General features: G+C 37.9%; 1 protein-coding gene across 2 annotated transcripts in view; it reads left to right on the forward strand.

The window, feature by feature from the left end:
- COL4A5 (collagen type IV alpha 5 chain) overlaps positions 1 to 20,336 on the forward strand; it is a 261,295-nt gene that overhangs the window by 110,917 nt on the left and 130,042 nt on the right. For both annotated transcript variants that reach the window (XM_055267729.2, XM_055267730.2), the window contains one exon: positions 18,784 to 18,873. In XM_055267729.2, coding sequence (XP_055123704.1) covers positions 18,784 to 18,873 — 90 coding nt within the window. The remainder of the gene's footprint in view (positions 1 to 18,783; positions 18,874 to 20,336) is intronic.

Raw genomic sequence — 20,336 nt, forward strand, 5'->3', positions numbered from 1 at the left:
TTTTTGAATAAATGAGTGAATGCTGCTAATTATATATGAAGCAGTTTAGGACAGTATGTCTAGGGCATAATCTACTTAGAGGCATAGAAGGTACGTTAGCATATTAGACATTCTTAAAAGTTCTGGAGCAAAGAAATCTATTTGTTTGTTTTGTAATGCTACATTTCCAAGCCCCATTTGACCATGTTATAGACTTTCCCCCAACAGAGCAGCTATTAATATTAATTGGATAGTCTTCTGCAGAACACTTATTTGAGTAACATTAGTTTGATGGGAGTAGTTTCACAGTAAGGGTGATTTCTGTAGTGGTGAAAATACCAAGAGGGATTAATTTCATATAATAGTAGAGTGATGTTTATCAGATTAACTTTTCTTAAGATAAGAATGGAATACTCTGGACAAAATATAACAGCTATTTGATAGTACAAGAAAATAACCAAAGGAAAAAGAGGAGAGGACTCTGCACTTGAAAGAAAGGAAATACACTGGGCATATTTGCATTTATATGGCTTTTCCCCTGAGTACAGCCCTTAGTCTGCATGGCAAAAGAAGGCTAAAACCCAGACAAAAACCCATGGTCTTACTGGCTTGAGTCAGCAGACAGAGCTGAGGATGGCAGAATGGCTGAAAAGTGAAGGGGGATATACTGGAATGTAGGGAAACACATTGGAAAGAGCTCAGAGAATTGCTTATAGATTCCATCCAAATTCTTGCTTGAATCCTGAAGTTTATAGCTATAGAGGAAGGTTCATACAACCCAGCAAAAAGGAACAGCTGGAAGTCTGCAATAACTGAGCATAGATTTAACTGTTGTCCATTGAAAGGAGAATGGAGTTTTAAGTTCGAGTTCAGCTGAGTTAACTATACTATTTCTTAAAATAAAAGTTTAATCAATACTCTTCAGAGGAAGTTAAGAGAATCCAGAATCTCTCCATATTAGCTACAATGTCCAGTATGCAATTAAAACTTACCAAGTATGGCCGGGCGCGGTGGCTCACACTTGTAATCCCAGCACTTTAGGAGTCCGAGGCGGGTGGATCACGAGGTCAGGGGATCAAGACCACAGTGAAACCCCGTCTCTACTAAAAATACAAAAAAATTAGCCAGGCGTGGTGGCGGGCGCCTGTAGTCCCAGCTACTCGGAGAGGCTGAGGCAGGAGAATGGCGTGAACCCGGGAGGCGGAGCTTGCAGTGAGCTGAGATTGTGCCACTGCACTCCAGCCTGGGCAACAGGGCAAGACTCCGTCTCAGAAAAAAAAAAAAAAAAAAAAAAACTTACCAAGTAAAAGCAATCTACAGTCAAGAAAAAGACCAATCAATGCAAACCAACCCTGAACTAACACAGATGTTGGAATTTGTAGATGATGATTTAAAGGAGGAAATAGAAAAGGAACATCTCCTCATGATGCCTGACCAAATAAGGAATCACAACAGAGTAATGGAAACTGTATTTTAATTATTACTTTTTTATTATTATACTTTAAGTTCTAGGGTACATGTGCACAACATGCAGGTTTGTTACATATGTATCCATGTGCCATGTTGGTGTGCTGCACCCATTAACTAGTCATTTACACTAGGTATATCTCCCAATGCTATCCCTCCCCCCTCCCCCCGCCCCACAACAGGCCCTGGTGTGTGATGTCCCCCTTCCTGTGTCCAAGTGTTCTCATTGTTCAATTCCCACCTATGAGTGAGAACATGCAGTGTTTTGTTTTTTGTTCTTGTGCTAGTTTGCTGAGAATGATGGTTTCCAGCTTCATCCAGGTCCCAGCAAAGGACATGAACTCATCCTTTTTTATGGCTGCATAGTATTCCATGGTGTATATGTGCCACATTTTCTTAATCCAGTCTATCATTATTGGACATTTGGCTTGGTTCCAACTCTTTGCTATCGTGAATAGTGCTGCAATAAATATACATGTGCATGTGTCTTTATAGCAGCATGATTTATAATCCTTTGGGTATATACCCAGTAATGGGATGGCTGGGCCAAATGGTATTTCTAGTTCTAGATCCCTGAGGAATTGGTACACTGTCTTCCACAGTGGTTGAACCAGTTTACAGTCCCACCAACAGTGTAAAAGTGTTCCTATTTCTCCACATCCTCTCTAGCACCTGTTGTTTCCTGACTTTTTAATGATGGTCACTCTAACTGGTGTGAGATGGTATCTCATTGTGGTTTTGATTTGCATTTCTCTGATGGCCAGTGATGATGAACATTTTTTCATGTGTCTTTTGGCTGCATAAATGACTTCTTTTGAGAAGTGCCTGTTCATATCCTTCGCCCACTTGTTGATAGGGTTGTTTGTTTTTTTCTTGTGAATTTGTTTGAGTTCATTGTAGATTCTGGATATTAGCCCTTTGTCAGATGAGTAGCTTGCAAAATTTTTCTCCCATTCTGTAGGTTGCCTGTTCACTCTGATGGTAGTTTCTTTTGCTGTGCAGAAGCTCTTTAGTTTAATTAGATCCCATTTGTCAATTTTGGCTTTTGTTGCCATTGCTTTTGGTGTTTTAGACATGAAATCCTTGCCCATGCCTATGTCCTGAATGGTATTGCCTAGGTTTTCTTCTAGGGTTTTTATGGTTTTAGGTCTAACATTTAAATCTTTAATCCATCTTGAATTAATTTTTGTATAAGGTATAAGGAAGGGATACAGTTTCAGCTTTCTACATATGGCTAGCCAGTTTTCCCAGCACCATTTATTAAATAGGGAATCCTTTCCCCATTTCTTGTTTTTGTCAGGTTTGTCAAAGATCAGATGGTTGTAGATGTGTGGTATTACTTCTGAGGACTCTGATCTGTTCCATTGATCTATGTCTCTGTTTTGGTACCCGTACCATGCTGTTTTGGTTACTGTAGCCTTGTAATATAGTTTGAAGTCAGGTAGCATGATGCCTCCGGTTTTGTTCTTTTGGCTTAGGATTGTCTTGGCCATGCGGGCTCTTTTTTTGGTTCCATATGAACTTTAAAGTAGTTTTTTCCAATTCTGTGAAGAAAGTCATTGGTAGCTTGATGGGGATGTCATTGAATCTATAAATTACCTTGGGCAGTATGGCCATTTTCACAATACTGATTCTTCCTATCCATGACCATGGAATGTTCTTGCATTTGTTTGTATCCTCTTTTATTTCATTGAGCAATGGTTTGTAGTTCTCCTTCAAGAGGTCCTTCACATCCCTTGTAAGTTGGATTCTTAGGTATTTTATTCTCTTTGAAGCAATTGTGAATGGGAGTTCACTCGTGATTTGACTCTCTGTTTGTCTGTTACTGGTGTATAAGAAGGCTTGTGATTTTTGCACATTGATTTTGTATCCTGAGACTTTGCTGAAGTTGCTTATCAGCTTAAGGAGATTTTAGGCTGAGATGATCGGGTTTTCTAGGTATACAATCATATCATCTGCAAACAGGGACAATTTGACTTCCTCTTTTCCTAATTGAATACCCTTTATTTCCTTCTCCTGCCTGATTGCCCTGGCCAGAACTTCCAACACTATGTTGAATAGGAGTCGTGAGAGAGGGCATCCCTGTCTTGTGCCAATTTTCGAAGGGAATGCTTCCAGTTTTTGCCCATTCAGTATGATATTGGCTGTGGGTTTGTCATAGATAGCTCTTATTATTTTGAGATACGTCCCATCAATACCTAATTTATTGAGATTTTTTAGCCTGAAGGGCTGTTGAATTTTGTCAAAGGCCTTTTCTGCATCTATTGAGATAATCATGTGGTTTTTGTCATTGGTTCTGTTTATCTGCTGGATTATGTTTATTGATTTGGGTATGTTGAACCAGCCTTGCATCCCAGGGATGAAACCCACTTGATCATGGTGGATAAGCTTTTTGATGTGCTGTTGGATTTGGTTTGCCAGTATTTTATTGAGGATTTTTGCATCAATGTTCATTAGGGATATTGGTCTAAAATTCTCTTTTTTTTGTTGTGTCTCTGCCAGGCTTCGGTATCAGGATGCTGCTGGCCTCATAAAATGAGTTAGGGAGGATTCCCTCTTTTTCTATTGATTGGAATAATTTCAGAAGGAATGGCACCAGCTCCTCCTTGTACCTCTGGTAGAATTCGGCTGTGAATCCATCTGGTCCTGGAATTTTTTTGGTTGGTAAGCTCATAATTAGTGCCTCAATTTCAGAGCCTGTTATTGGTCTATTCAGAGATTCAACTTCTTCCTTGTTTAATCTTGGGAGGAAGCATGTGTTGAGGAATGTATCCATTTCTTCTAGATTTTCGAGTTTATTTGCATAGAGGTGTTTATAGTATTTTCTGATGGTAGTTTGTATTTCTGTGGGATCGGTGGTGATATCCCCTTTATCATTTTTTATTGCATCTATTTGATTCTTCTCTCTTTTATTCATTAGTCTTGCTAGGGGTCTATCAATTTTATTGATCTTTTCAAAAAACCAGCTCCTGGATTAATTGATTGTTTTGAAGGGTTTTTGTGTCTCTATCTCCTTCAGTTCTGCTCTGATCTTAGTTATTTCTTGCCTTCTGCTAACTTTTGAATGTGTTTGCTCTTGCTTCTCTAGTTCTTCTAATTGTGATGTTAGGGTGTCAATTTTGGATCTTTCCTACTTTCTCTTGTGGGCATTTAGTGCTATAAATTTCCATCTACGCACTGCTTTCAATGTGTCCCAGAGATTCTGGTATGTTGTGTCTTTGTTCTCATTGGTTTCAAAGAACATCTTTATTTCTGCCTTCATTTCATTATGTACCCAGTAGTCATTTAGGAGCAGGTTGTTCAGTTTCCATGTAGTTGAGTGGTTTTGAGTGAGTTTCTTAATCCTGAGTTCTAGTTTGATTGCACTGTGGTCTGAGAGACAGTTTGTTATAATTTCTGTTCTTTTACATTTGCTGAGGAGTGCTTTACTTCCAACTATGTGGTTAATTTTGGATTAAGTGCACTGTGGTGCTGAGAAGAATGTATATTCTGTTGATTTGGGGTGGAGAGTTCTGTAGTTGTCTATTAGGTCTGCTTGGTGCAGAGCTGAGTTCAATTCCTGGATATCATTGTTAACTTTCTGTCTCATCAATCTGTCTAATGTTGACAGTGGGGTGTTGAAGTCTCCCATTATTATTGTGTGGGAGTCTAAGTCTCTTTGTAGGTCACTCAGGACTTGCTTTATGAATCTGGGTGCTCCTGTATTGGGTGCACATATATTTAGGATTGTTAGCTCTTCCTGTTGAATTGATCCCTTTACCATTACGTGATGGCCTTCTTTGTCTCTTTTGATCTTTGTTTGTTTAAAGTCTGTTTTATCAGAGACTAGGATTGCAACCCCTGCCTTTTTTTGTTTTCCATTTGCTTGGAAGATCTTCCTCCATCCCTTTATTTTGAGCCTAAGTGTGTCTCTACACATGAGATTGGTTTCCTGAATACAGCACACTGATGGGTCTTGACTCTTTATCCAATTTGCCAGTCTGGGTCTTTTAATTGGAGGATTTAGTCCATTTACATTTAAAGTTAATATTGTTATGTTAGAATTTGATCCTGTCAGTATGATGTTAGCTGGTTATTTTGCTCATTAGTTGATGCGGTTTCTTCCTAGCCTTGATGGTCTTTACAATTTGGCATGTTTTTGCAGTGGCTGGTACCAGTTGTTCCTTTCCATGTTTAGTGCTTCCTTCAGGAGCTCTTTTAGGGCAGGCCTGGTGGTGACAAAATCTCTCAGCATTTGCTTGTCTGTAAAGGATTTTATTTTTCCTTCACTTATGAAGTTTAGTTTGGCTGGATATGAAATTCTGGGTTGAAAATTCTTTTCTTTAAGAATGTTGAATATTGGCCCCCACTCTCTTCTGGCTTGTAGAGTTTCTGCCGAGAGATCCACTGTTGGACTGATGGGCTTCCCTTTGTGGGTAACCCGACCTTTCTCTCTGGCTGCCCTTAACATTTTTTCCTTCATTTCAACTTTGGTGAATCTGACAATTATGTGTCTTGGAGTTGCTCTTCTCGAGGAGTATCTTTGTGGTGTTCTCTGTATTTCCTGAATGTGAATGTTGGCCTTCCTTGCTAGGTTGGGGAAGTTCTCCTGGATAATATCCTGCAGAGTGTTTTCCAACTTGGTTCCATTCTCCCTGTCACTTTCAGGTACATCAATCAGACGTAGATTTGGTCTTTTCACATAGTCCCATATTTCTTGGAGGCTTTGTTCATTTCTTTTTATTCTTTTTTCTCTAAACTTCTCTTCTCACTTCATTTCATTCATTTGATCTTCCATCACTGATACCCTTTCTTCCAGTTGATCGAATCGGCTACTGAAGCTTGTGCATTCGTCACGTAGTTCTCATGCCATGGTCTTCAGCTCCATCAGGTCCTTTAAGGACTTCTCTGCTTTGGTTATTTTAGTTAGCCATTCGTCTAATCTTTTTTCAAGGTTTTTAACTTCTTTGCGTTGGGTTCGAACTTCCTCCTTTAGTTCGGAGAAGTTTGATCATCTGTAGCCTTCTTCTCTCGACTCGTCAAAGTCATTCTCTGTCCAGCTTTGTTCTGTTGCTGGTGAGGAGCTATGTTCCTTTGGAGGAGGAGAGGCACTCTGATTTTTAGAGTTTTCAGTTTTTCTGCTCTGTTTTTTCCCCATCTTTGTGGTTTTATCTACCTTTGGTCTTTGATTATGGTGAGGTACAGATGGGGTTTCAGTGTGGATGTCCTTTCTGTTTGTTAGTTTTCCTTCTAACAGTCAGGACCCTCCACTGCAGGTCTGTTGGAGTTTGCTGGAGGTCCACTCCAGACCCTGTTTGCCTGGGTATCAGCAGCAGAGGCTGCAGAAGAGTGAATATTGGTGAACAGCAAATGTTGCTGCCTGATCGTTCCTCTGGAAGTTTTGTCTCAGAGGGGTACCTGGCTGTGTGAGGTGTCAGTCTGCTCCTACTGGGGGGTGCCTCCCAGTTAGGCTCCTCGGGGGTCAGGGACCCACTTGAGGAGGCAGTCTGTCCATTCTCAGATCTCAATCTCCATGCTGGGAGAACCACTCCTCTCTTCCAAGCTGTCAGACAGGAACATGTAAGTCTGCAGAGGTTTCTGCTGCCTTTTGTTCAGCTATGCCCTGCCCCAAGAGGTGGAGTCTACAGAGGCAGGCAGGCCTCCTTGAGCTGCAGTGGGCTCCACCCAGTTCGAGCTTCCAGGCCGCTTTGTTTACCTACTGAAGCCTCAGCAATGGTGGGTGCCCCTCCCCCAGCCTCACTGCTACCTTGCAGTTCTATCTCAGACTGCTATGCTAGCAATGAGCGAGGCTCCATGGGTGCAGGACCCTCCCAGCCAGGCACAGGGTATAATCTCCTGGTGTGCCGTTTGCTAAGGCCATCAGAAAAGTGCAGTACTAGGGTGGGAGTGACCCGATTTTCCAGGTGCCATTTGTCCCCCCTTCCCTTGGCTAGGAAAGGGAATTCCCTGACCCTTTGGGCTTCCCGGGTGAGGCGATTCCTTGCCCTGATTCGGCTCACACTCGGTGTGCTGCACCCACTGTCCTGCACCCACTTTCTGACAATCCCCAGTGAGGTGAACCTGGTACCTCAGTTGGAAATGCTGAAATCACCTGTCTTCTGCATCGCTCACTCTGGGAGCTGTAGACTGGAGCTGTTCCTATTCGGCATCTTGGAACTGCCCATTTTGGAAACTATTTTAAAAAGGAAAATTTATATTTGAAAAGCAGAATATAAGAAAAAACAATTCACCATATGGGCTTAACAATAGAATGGAGATGGCAGAAGAAATAGTCAGTAATCTTAAAGATAAATCAGAAGAAACAACTCAATCTGAAGAGCACTGAAGAAAAAATGAAAAAAAGAAAAAACAGAATAGGACCCCAGTGACCTCTGTGACAGTGTCAAATGGTCTAATACAAATATAAATGGAGTCCTCTAAGGACAGGAGAGAAAGAACAGGGAAGCAAAAAGAAAAATAAATTATGGGGCACTAAGAATGGCAAGAATTCTCCACACTTGGTAAAAAGTATAAATTTACAGATATAAGAAGTCCAGCAAACCTCAAGCAAAATAAAAATGAAGAAAACTATACCTAGGCCCATCATAATGAAACTACTGAAAAAATAGAGATTGAAAGAAAATCTTGAAAGAAGCTAGAGAAAAATGTACACCGTATATAGTGGAACAATTATATGAATGATGACAGACTTCTCATCAAAAAGATTGGATAATGTACAGCAATGTGAAAACATCATTAGAGAGCTAAAAAAAATTTGCAAGCACAATTATTATATACAGTGAAAATATGCTTCAAAAATAAAGGCAAATTTAAGACATTTTCTCATAATAAAAATAGGGAATTATTCATGAAGAGGCTTGCATTAAAATAAATATAAAGAAATTTCTTCAGGCTAAGGGGAAATCTCACTAGATGGATGTGTGAATTTATAGGAAGGAATGGAAAGAAATGGTGTAAATGCAGGTAAATATAAGAGGATTGTATCTCTTTTCCTCTATTTATTTAACAGAAAGCACTGTTTCAAGTGTAACAACAGAGATTCAAAATACGTGAAGCCAAAACTGATGGAAGTAAAGGGAGAAATAGACAAATCCACAATCATGGTTGTGATTCTAATACTCCTATTTCAGTTGTTCCACTCTTAACAACTTAGGCTTTATTGACATAAAAAGAGCCCTACATCAAACAACTACAGAAAATAATTTTTTTCAAGAGCTATGGAATTTTCACCAGTGTAGACTATGTGATAGGTCACAAAATGAGACCCTCTAAATACCAAAAGATTAAAAATATCAGTATATTCTCTTATTACAATGGAATGAGTAAGAAATAAATAATAATATTTGTAGAAAATTCCTACTATTTGGAATTTAGAAAGCACTGTTCTAAATGACTGCTGGACCAAGAAAGAAATCAAGGAAAATTAGAAAATGATTTTAGTTACATATTGTTGAAAACTGAAAATTTTGGAATGGGGTTAAAGCAGGGCATAGGTGGGAAATAGATTTAAATGTCTATGTTAGAAAAGAAGAAAGATTTAACATTGGTGACCTACGTTTCTCACTTAAGAAGCTAGAGAAGGAAAAGCAAATTAAATTTAAGAGAATAAAGGAAATAATAAAGATGAAAGTAGCAATATATTAGCTAGAAAAAAACAAGAAAACACAGTCGAAAGTTGGTAATTGATAGCACAAAAGATGATAAGAAAATAGAAAACACAAATTACCCATATCAGGAATGTTCCTACAGTCATTAAAAGATCAATAAGGGACTATCATAAATCACTTTATAACAATAAATTTGACAGCTTAGGTGAAATGGACAAATTCCTTAAGAAACATACATTACCAAAAACAAAAGCAAATAAATGCGTGAGTCAGTGAATGAAAGAAGCAAAATATAAATTAGCCCTATATATATTAAGGAAGTTGAATTATCAAACCCTTCCAACTTAGAATTCCTGCTCCAGAAGAGTTTACTGATGAATTCTATGAAACATTTTTGCAAGTGACAGTGTAAATCTTGCATAAATTTATTCAGAAAATAGAGAGATATTGAATGCCCTCCAATTAATTTTGTAAAACAGGCAAAGCCCTGATACCAAAACCAAGCAACGACAAAATTGCAGAAACAAAAAACCACAGACCAGTATCTCTAGTGAGCATAGATACAGAAATTCTTAAAATTTTAGCAAAGCAGATCCAGCAACATATAAAGTGGATGATAGGTTGTGACCAAGTGGGATTTATGCCAGGAATCCATGTTTGGTTTAACATTTGAAAATCAAAAATTGTGAATCACTATATTAAGACCAAAACAAAATTTAGAGCATAAATATATAAACCCCCAATAATTATCTTAATAGATAACAAAGAATGCATTTGACAAAATTCTATATCCATTTCTAATAAAAATTACTCTTAGTAAACTAGGAGTAGAAGAGATTTCCTCAACCTTAAAGGGCATATGCCAAATCCCTAAAGCTAAAATTATAGTCAATGGAGAAAGACTGAGTTCCTTTCTCCTAACTTCAGGAACATCTGCTCTCAACATTTCTGTTCAACATTGCCAGTATAGTAAGACAAGAAAAAGAAAAGAAAAAGTATCCGTATTGAAAAGGAAGATATAATTTTTTTGTTTTTTTGATGATGACATGATTTGTCAATGTAGAAAATGTTATGACATATGCTAAAATACTCTTAAAACTTGTAAGTGAGTTTAGAAAGATCACAGAATAAACAAAACCGACAAACTAAGATCAGTAAATAAAAATCGGTTGTATGAGCAATGGGGAAATAATTCCCTATTCAATAAATGGTGCTGTGATAACTGACTAGCCATATGTAGAAGAATGAAATCGGACCCCTGCCTTTCACCATATACAAAAATTAACTCAAGATGGATTAAAGACTTACGTGTAAGACCTCAAACTATAAAAATCCTAGAATAAAACGTAGGAAATACCATTCTAGACATTGGCCTTGGGAAATAATTTATCACTAAGTTCCCAAAAGTAATGTCAACAAAAACAAAAATTGACAAGTGTGACCTAATTAAACTAAAGAGCTTCTGTATAGCAAAAGAAACTATCAACAGAGTAAACTGGCAGCCTACAGAATGTGCAAAAATATTTGCAAACTATGCATCCAACAAAGATCTAATATCCAGAATCTATAAGGAACTTAAACAATTCAGCAAACAAATAAATAAATAAATAACCCCATTCAAAAGTGGGCAAAGGACATGAACACATACTTCTCAAAAGAAGACATACATATGGGCAACAAATATGTGAAAAAATTCTCAGTGTCACAAATCATCAGAGAAATGCAAATTAAAGTCATAATGAGATACCATTGTCTCAGTTAAAATGGCTATTATTAAAAAGTTAGAATGGCTATTATTAAAAAGTTAAGAAATAACAGATGTTGGTGAGGTTGCAGAGAAAAGAGAATTCTTATACATTGTTGGTGTAAATTTAAATTAGTTCACCCACTGTAGAAATCAGTTTGGAGATTCTTTAATCAGTTCAGCCACTGTAGAAAGCAGTTTGGAGATTTTTTAAAGAACTTAAAACAGAATTTCCATTCAACCCAGCAATCTCAGTACTAGGTGTATACCCAGAGTAAAAGCAATCATTCTACTGAAGAGACACATGCACTCATATGTTCATCATAGCACTGTTCACAATAGCAAAGATGGAATCAACCTAGATGCCCATCAGTGGTGGACTAAAGAAAATGTGCTACATATACACCATGAAATACTATGCAGCCATAAAAAAAGAATGAAATCATGTCCTTTGCAGCAGCATGGATGCAACTGGAAGCCATTATCCTTAGCTAATTAACGCAGGAACAGAAAACCAAATACCACATGTTCTCACTAATAAGTGGGAGCTAAATATTGAGTACACATGGAAATAAATAGGCAACAATAGACACTGGGGACTACTGGTGGGGGAAGATGTTGGGGAGACTGTTGAAAAACTGCCTATTGGTACGACACTCACTACCTAGGTGATGGGATCCTTTGTACTCCAAACCTCAGTGACATGCTATTTACCCATGTAACAAACCTGCACCTGTACCCCCGAACCTAAAAGTAGGTAAAAAAGAAATGTTATACAAATGGAATCATAAAGTATGTACCTTTCTAAGACTGACTTTTGTCACTCTGCATAATTCCTTTGAGAAGCATCCAAGTTACTGCATGTATCAATAGTTATTTCCTTTTTATTGCTTAGTATTCCATGGTATGGATCCGCCAAAGTTTGTTTAACCATTCACCCATTAAAAGACATCTGCTTTTGTTTTTCTTTTCCAATTTGGGAATATTGTGAATAAAGCTGTTACGAACATTTGAAAAAAAATCAGTCATATGTCCATAATCTAACAATGAAAAGTAGTAAATTGGAATTATAATAGTGCCATTTAAAATAACAACAAAAATTTGAGATACTTAGGAATAAATCAGACAAAAATGTGCAAGTCTCATATCCTGAAAACTACAAAAATATTGCTGTGAGAAATAAAAGAAGACCTGAATAAATGGAGATACATATCATATTCATGAATTGGAAGACTCAATATTGTTAAGATGACAATTGGCCCCAATTTATCTATAGATTCAGTGCAACTCCAATCAAAATTCTTGTGGTTTTCTGGGGCTACAAATTTAACAAGCTGATCCTAAGATTTAGATGGAAATGCAAATACAGCTTTTATAAAAAACAATGTTTGAGGATTTACAGTACACAATTCCAAGACTTAGTATAAAACCACAGTAAACAAGATAGTGTGCTATTAGCCAGATGATAGACATATAGATGAATGGGACATAATAGAGACTCACAGGTAAATAGTGAATCTGTTTTTTGACAAAAATGCAAAGGCAGTGGAGAAAGTCTTTTCAATAAATAGTCTTGGAAGGGTTGCATATGCGTATGCACAAAAATGGCTCACACTTTATATAAAAGTTAACTCAAAATGCATCATAGACCTAGATATAAAATCTAAACCTTAAAGCCTTTAAGGAAGAAACAAAGGGGAACATCCTTGTGACTTTGGGTTAGGCAGATATTTCTTAGATCTGACATCAAAAACACGATCCACCAAAGAAAATACTGTTAAGTTGTATTTCCTCAAAAGTAATAACTTGTTCTCCTCTAAAAGTATTGTTAAAAGAATAAAAACAGAATCCACAATCCAGGAAAAATAATATTTGCAAATTACATATCTGATAAAAGACTTCTATCCAGAATATATAAAGAACTCTAAAAATTTAATAATAAAACATACAGCTCCAAATAAAATTTAATTATAAACAAATTGGAAGAATATTTTGACACTTGGTAAAAGCGGATATATAGATGGCAAATAGATACATGAAAAGATCCTCAACATTATTAATTAGGGAAATGCAAGAGAAAACCACAATGAGATGCCACCATAAACCTGTTAGAATATCTAATAAAAACTTTTAGCCAAAGCAAGTATAGATGAGAATGTGGAAGCAACTGGAACAATTATAGATTATTGGTATAAGTGGGAAATGATCTACACAGTTTGGCAATTTCATAAAATGTTAAACACCTATTAAATGACCCTGTTGTTTCCTAGGCATTTACGCATGAGACATCAAAGCATATGCCTATAAAAACTTGTACATGAAAATTCACAGTAGCTTTATTTGTAATAGCCAGAAACTGGAAACAACTCAACTTCCCATCAACAGGTAAATGAATCAACACATTGCAGTATATCTCTACAATGGAATACTACTCAACAATAAAAAGTAATGAACTATTGATATTCACCACAACAAATTTGAATCTCTAAGTAATTATGCTGACTGAAAAGTTAGACAAAAAGTACATTCTTTATAATTCCATTTATATAAAATTCTAGAAAATGCAAATTAATCTACAGTGACAGAAAGCAGATCTCTAATAGCCTGGGGTGGGTAGGAGTAGGGAGATGGGTATAGGCATAAGGAAGATATGGGCACAAAGAAGCTTTTGTAATGGATTGGCTATGCTCATTATTTTGATTGTGGTGATGATTTCTGTATTAGTCCATCTTTGCACTGCTATAAAGAAATACTCAAGACTAGGTAATTTGTAAACAAAGGAAGTTGAATTGACTCACAGCTCTGCATGGCTGGGTGACCTCAGGAAACTTACAGTCATGGCAGAAGGCTTAGGGGAAGCGGGCACCTTCTTCACAAGGCAGCGGGAGAGAGAAGAGTGAGGAGCAAAGAGGGAAGAGCCCCTTATAAAACCATCAGATCTTGTGAGAACCCACCCACTATCAGGAGAACAGTGTGGGGGAAACTGGCCCCATGATCCAGTCATCTCCCACCAGGTTCCTCTCTCAACACTTGGGGATTATGTGGTGTACAACTCGAGATGAGATTTGGGTGAGGACCCAGAGCCAAATCAGTTTCACTGGTGTATATATGTGTCAAAACTTTTGGCCAGGCATGGTGGCTCACAACTGTAATCCCAGTACTTTGAGAGGCTGAGGCAGGTGGATCGCTTGAGCCCAGGAGTTTGATATCAACCTGGGCAACATGGTGAAACCCTGTCTCTACAAAAAATATAAAAATTGGCTGGGCATGGTGGCACACACTTGTAGTTCCAGCTACACAGAGAGGCTGAGCTGGCAGGATCACCTGAGCCCAGGAGGTCTAGGCTGCAGTGAGCTGTGTTTGTGCCACAGCACTCCAGCCTGTGCAGCAAGGTGAGATCCTATCTCAAATAACCACCTCCCAAAACAAACAAAAAACCCCAAACTTTTAAAATAGTATACTCTACGCGTGTATGATTTATTCTATGTTAATTATACTTCAGTAAAACTGCTTTTAAAAAATACGTTTTTAACATAGAAATAAAACATCTAGATTTCCCTAAAAGGAATGTGTCCAAGTGCACATTGCTAAACAAAGAAAACTTGCTAGACCCCTGATGAGATCAAGTTAACCAGTTGACAATGTAAAATCTGTGACACAATCAAACATTAACTAAACAAAGTATGCCTCTGTCAGCGGCATCAGCATTTACTGGGAGCTGGTTAGAAATGTGCGCGGTGGCTCACGCTTGTAATCCCAGCACTTTGGGAGGCCGAGGCGGGCGGATCACGAGGTCAGGAGATCGAGACCATGGTGAAACCCCGTCTCTACTAAAAATACAAAAAATTAGCCGGGCGTGGTGGCGGGCGCCTGTAGTCCCAGCTACTCGGAGAGGCTGAGGCAGGAGAATGGCGTGAACCCGGGAGGCGGAGCTTGCAGTGAGCCGAGATTGAGCCACTGCACTCCAGCCTGGGTGAAAAAGCGAGACTCCGTCTCAAAAAAAAAAAAAAAAAAAAAAAGAAATGCTAAATCTCAAGCTCTGCAGCTGACTTACTCAATCTAACTCTGGTGTCAGGGCCAGGTAGTGTGTGTTTTAATAAGGTGTCCAAGTGGTTCTAATGCAAGCTAAAGTTTTATATCTGACTTAGAGTATCTCCATTTTGACAGTTGCCAAAGGCCTATTTTCTTGTTCTACCAATTGTAATACATCAAATATTTCTAATGCTACATAACTACAAAAACAAAATAGACATTATGCAAAAAAGAGAACCTAATTGCCTATAATTGCATTACCTAATTAAATTATCATTTTCGTTTGTTCATTAAGGGTCTTGCCTTGTCCATATGTTTATATAAATATGTTCATATAATGTCTGCATTTTTACAATATTATAATCTGAAATAATTTTAATCTCAATTATTATTATAGCAGTTTGTCCTATTTTGTATTTTTCCTATCCTCAGAATTCTAATATTTTCCTGTTTAATTTTTTCTTTCTTGAGAAACTATTCTTAAAATGCTTTTTTTATTTTAAAGTTGCATGATTATACAACTGTCTTATTGTCATTATAAAGTGCACTTCCTGAAAATGGTAACACTTTTATGGATGCCTTTAACTCACAAACTAGTCTACTTCTCAGTACATTAGATTTTTATCCTTCTTAACGCTAGCTTAGGATATATAAATCAGCCAAAGGATCACTAAAAGTTATCCTTTGTATAATTTCCCCTAGCCCTAAATCTTACATGTTTTTAACTTTTGACAAAAGCGTATGCCATATATTTTATTTAATCCATTAAGGAAGTTTATTCATTGAATGAGAATTTACTGAGTATTTGTTCTGTTGGGCACTAAGAATACAAAGTTGAAGAAGATGTAATTGATTAGATGAAGTAGTAATTCGAGGGGAGTCAAAGTTATTACACATTTCTGGCTGGGGTAGTTGGGTTGTGCTATTTCCTGGAATGGAGAAGACAGTAGAACATGAATTCAGTGTTGTGTATATCAAGTTTGTTCTTAGGAAAATTACAAAATTTTTCCTTGTCCTGATTCTTCATATATAAAATGGAAATAATAGTGTCTACCTCATATTATCATTGAGAGTATTAAATAAGATAAAACATGGAAAGAGTTTAGAGTAATTCTTTGGTATATAGAAAACACTAAATACATGTTAGCTATTATTATTGTCATTGAGTTTTAGGTGCCTGTATGCATTCAAGTGAAGATGTTTCAGACAGTTGCCTATGAGAGCCTAGTTTTTTAGGAAAAAGAGTTGATATTTTAGATTCCCAGGTAAAGAGAGAGAAGGTCGAAAAAGGAATCCAGTGTAATATCAGTATTTAAAGGATAGGCAGAGGGAGAGAAATATTATTGCACAAAGGAAAATACGAATGATATTTTTATGCAAATATGGGCAGGCAGCATAAACCAGTTTTTTTTTAAGCTTGACCTTTAGAAATAGCCATTTTCTGTTTGTGAGTGTTAGCAAATTACAGGAAAATCTACAGTAGTTGTAAGGATTAAACGAGTGCCTAACAACAGGCAGCAAAGAGTAGGCAACAACAAATGTCAACCTTCCCTACCATACGTATTAGGAATTAGGTGGAGGATCCCATCCCCACCACATCCTTGCTCAAGGCTTCTATAATTTCTACTTAGTAACCTTAGTACCTTTCAAAGGCTCTGGTATTGATCTTTGAATTCCTTTTGCTACTCTCTGGTAGTTGCCCTTCTCTCTTCTTTACTATAATATTGCTCACTCTGCTAGATAGGACCACGATATTATTTGACTGTAGTGCAAGGAGATTTCAGGATATATCACTTATAGGTATATGGTTTTATTAATATCAACAAAATTAAGCTTTTTAGCACCTCCACTTAAAATTTTTAGCTTATTCCTCTCTTACCTGTAGGCAAGATAGCAGTTTTGCTTCTGAGAAAATATGGCTTTCTTCAAGTATTATCCTCCAGTTTTGGCAGAGATATGCTTTAAATACCAGCTGAGATCCCAAAATGTACCTGTTTTCCTCTCATGAAAATCTACTGTAACTAGATTTTTTTTTCCTTTGTGCTTTCTTTCTGACTGAAACTTGCGATCAGATTTCTACTACTAGCTCTGCCAGTAATAATTTGAGGGAATCTAGCTCCAAAAATTTTAAAACTTTTAATTTCTTCCTCTTGTTTTATTTCCTCAAAAACAATTGTGTTGAGGTTGATGAATACTAAATTACCATAATTTAATCACTATTAAAACAACAAAGGGATATATGTCTAGAAAATAAGAAATGTAGTAATATGTCAGTAATAATTATTGTCAAAACTACAGGAATGTTGCCATCTATCATTAATTGACTAACATTAGCTTCATTAACTTTGAAATGAAAAGTGGAAACTGGCCAGAAGTAGTCTTTTCAAAGTACTTATATTTATTATAGGATGATTGTTGAATTATTCAGCACAAAATCATCTAAGCTTTTTAGACTAAACTTAGTACTTACAAAACACACACACACACACACTTTCAGAGTAGAAATAAAAGCGTGCTGTACCTTAACCTCTAGAGATATGTGTCTTTAATCGCCCATTAGTCAGTCACCTAGTAGATATGGATGCTTTCTCTTTCTCACGTGCTGTCCAGGCTGTCACTGTGGGTAGGATCGGTTAAGAGGGTTCTCGGAATGAGGTCTGACCAGAGACAGCTTTCAAGCCTTAGGAAAGTAGAGGAACTACTTGTAATCCTGTAGTTGGGAGCATGTGCCATGAAGCTGTGAGCCTTCGGGGTTCATATATATATATATGTACTTTAAATTCTAGGGTACATGTGCACAACGTGCAGGTTTGTTACATATGTATACATGTGCACAACTTGCAGGTTTGTTACATATGTATACATGTGCCATGTTGGTGTGCTGCACCCATTAACTCGTCATTTACATTAGGTATATCTCCTAATGCTGTCCCTCCCCCCTCCCTCCTCTCCCCTCCCCCCTCCCCCCACCCCACAACAGGCCCCGGTGTGTGATGTTCCCCTTCCTGTGTCCAAGTGTTCTCATTGTTCAATTCCCACCTATGAGTCAGAACATGCTGTGTTTGGTTTTTTAAAGCTGGAAACCATCATTCTGAGCCTTTGGGGTTCTTAAACTTCATAGTGATGAATTATCTTTGTGTAATTGGATCCCCTAGTTTTGGAGTTTACACCCTTACTAGGATTGGCTGTATGCAGATTAACTAACCCTAATATGTTAATCTAAATAGCATTAGTACACATGCTGGCTCTGCTTCCCCACCTTTCTGGCTGTACAGATATTCACATCAGGCAACCCTACTCTAAAGGTGTTGATAAGATATGATGGGTCCTCACTGGTAGATAGGCAGTCTTCCTGTCCTGGTGATGATAAAGGCTGCGGTTGGAACTGAGACCTGAGTCACAATTCAAGTAATTATTCTGAGTAAAGGAATTAATGGTGGTGTTTTCTTTATACTTTTGTTTTCTACAGTGAATGTATATTCCTTTTTAGCATTAATTTTACAATTAGAAAAAGTAATAAAAGTTTTGATGTTTTGAAGGCTTTTTTTCTGGTTAATTTCAAGTCTGGGAGCTTCTCTGATGGTTTCCTTTTACCCTTCCCTGCTCCATACTTATTTAATGTAACCCTTACAGATCTGGTTTCATGGATTTATTGCTATCTTCCCTGTTAAACTCTTGATGTCAGTATGTTTAAATCTCATTTCATCTCTGATATGCTTTTTACTTTTACACGAAAGAAAGAGATTACCACATATGATATAATTTCCAGACGGTTTGTGTTCCCCCCCCAACCCACATCTTAACAGGTTTTCCCATGTTAGTAGATACTGTGAATTTACATAATAAAATTACGTTAGTTTTGTCTAGATAGTCATGTGATCTTTTTGAATCTCAACCATGCCTGTGCTTGAAAATTCACAAATGACCTTACCTTTCATTCTCATTTAATTGCAGGGAGAGAGAGGGTTTCCAGGTTTGGAAGGACACCCCGGATTGCCTGGATTTCCAGGTCCAGAAGGGCCTCCAGGGCCTCGGGGACAAAAGGTATGTATCATGTTGCCAACCAGTAATGCCAGATGAATTAAGTCATCTTAAATGTGGGACTAGGTGTCACATCAACTAAAAAATTGCTGAATTATAGCAAGAAACTAATATGTAAATGAAACAATGGAATGACAGGGAGTCTGTACTTTATTGTATTTTGTTAAAAAACTAAATATTACTGCCATATTCAGATGCTTTTGGAAGATGCTGTTGATTGTATGTAGTTGTTGGCTGCCTTCACAAAAATTAAGTTCGGTCAAGAGCTTAGCTGAGCTGGAGAGAGCTGAATTACCAGTTGTTAGAGTAGCTGATTAAGAGAAGAAGCCAAAATGAAAGTAACAGTCAAACCTTTACTCACTTATTGCAATATTATAAGCAGAAAGTTAAACTGGAGAAAATGCTGACTCCCCCACTGTTCTATTTGTCCCCATGGTGCAGCATCAGCAAAGGTCAGATGGATCAGCACAGATGTTGGAAATCATTTGACTGCTGAGGGAGCTCAGAACGAAAAGCTCCTGCAATTGTATAGACCCAGGGGCAGGGTGGGAGAAGGAGAAGAGCTAGGATGGAAACGCACTGAATCAGAGTGCAGAAAAAGTATTTTTATGGTTTCTTTCTCCTCCCATAAGAAGGTCTCTGCCAAAAGAGGCCTTTAAATGCAGAAATGCAGTTGAGCACAGCCAGCCATGGGAGCCTGAATCTTTGACTGATACTTCAGAGATTGCAGTGCATTAGCTGTGCACCAAGTTTGCTGTGTGGAGGGTAGCTGTCCCTTATGAGGCCTACCAAGAGGACTTTGGTTGGACTCTAACAGTCATAGGTGTTTAGACAAGAGCCATATTCCCAATTCCATATCTTGATTTTTCAGGACCTGAGTGAGAAACATAAGCTGCCCCATCATGGACCTGAATGGGTTGGACTTTAAAGGGCTCTGTCAAAAACAGGATAATGTCTGAGGCCACAGTAGATTATGGTCATGATCAATCATATTCTAAGCAGGATGAACAGGCCTGCTTGGAGAAGTGAATGTAAGCATGAGCCCCAGCTATTGCCAAGCCAGTAATAGATGTCCCATAGCCCACTTGATCTACGTTAGAGAGCCAGGAGGCTTTTTTCTTAAGTCTTATGATGGATTATTCTACTTTGCCAGTTTTCATTGATCTAGGTGCAATATGAGGTGCTGGCAATTCCAGAGACCCCTCACAGTTAGTTGGCCAGCAAGCAGTTAAGGGCTATATGGTTAGCTAACACTATGTGGGCCAAGGAGTTGAGGCTAGTCTGTTTTGTTTCCAAAGGTGAAGTAGTGTCATTAATGACCTCAGCAAGGGCCAAAGACAGGTTGCAGACAACCTTTTCTAACTGAGTGATGCTGACAGTGAGAAAAGTTGTCTGGAGTATTCCCATGAGTAGACAGTAGGTAATGCCAGCTGGCAATTCTCCTGAATAACCAGAGTCTACCTAGT

The sequence above is a fragment of the Symphalangus syndactylus genome, chromosome X (assembly GCF_028878055.3).
Source record: "Symphalangus syndactylus isolate Jambi chromosome X, NHGRI_mSymSyn1-v2.1_pri, whole genome shotgun sequence".
NCBI lineage: Eukaryota > Metazoa > Chordata > Mammalia > Primates > Hylobatidae > Symphalangus > Symphalangus syndactylus.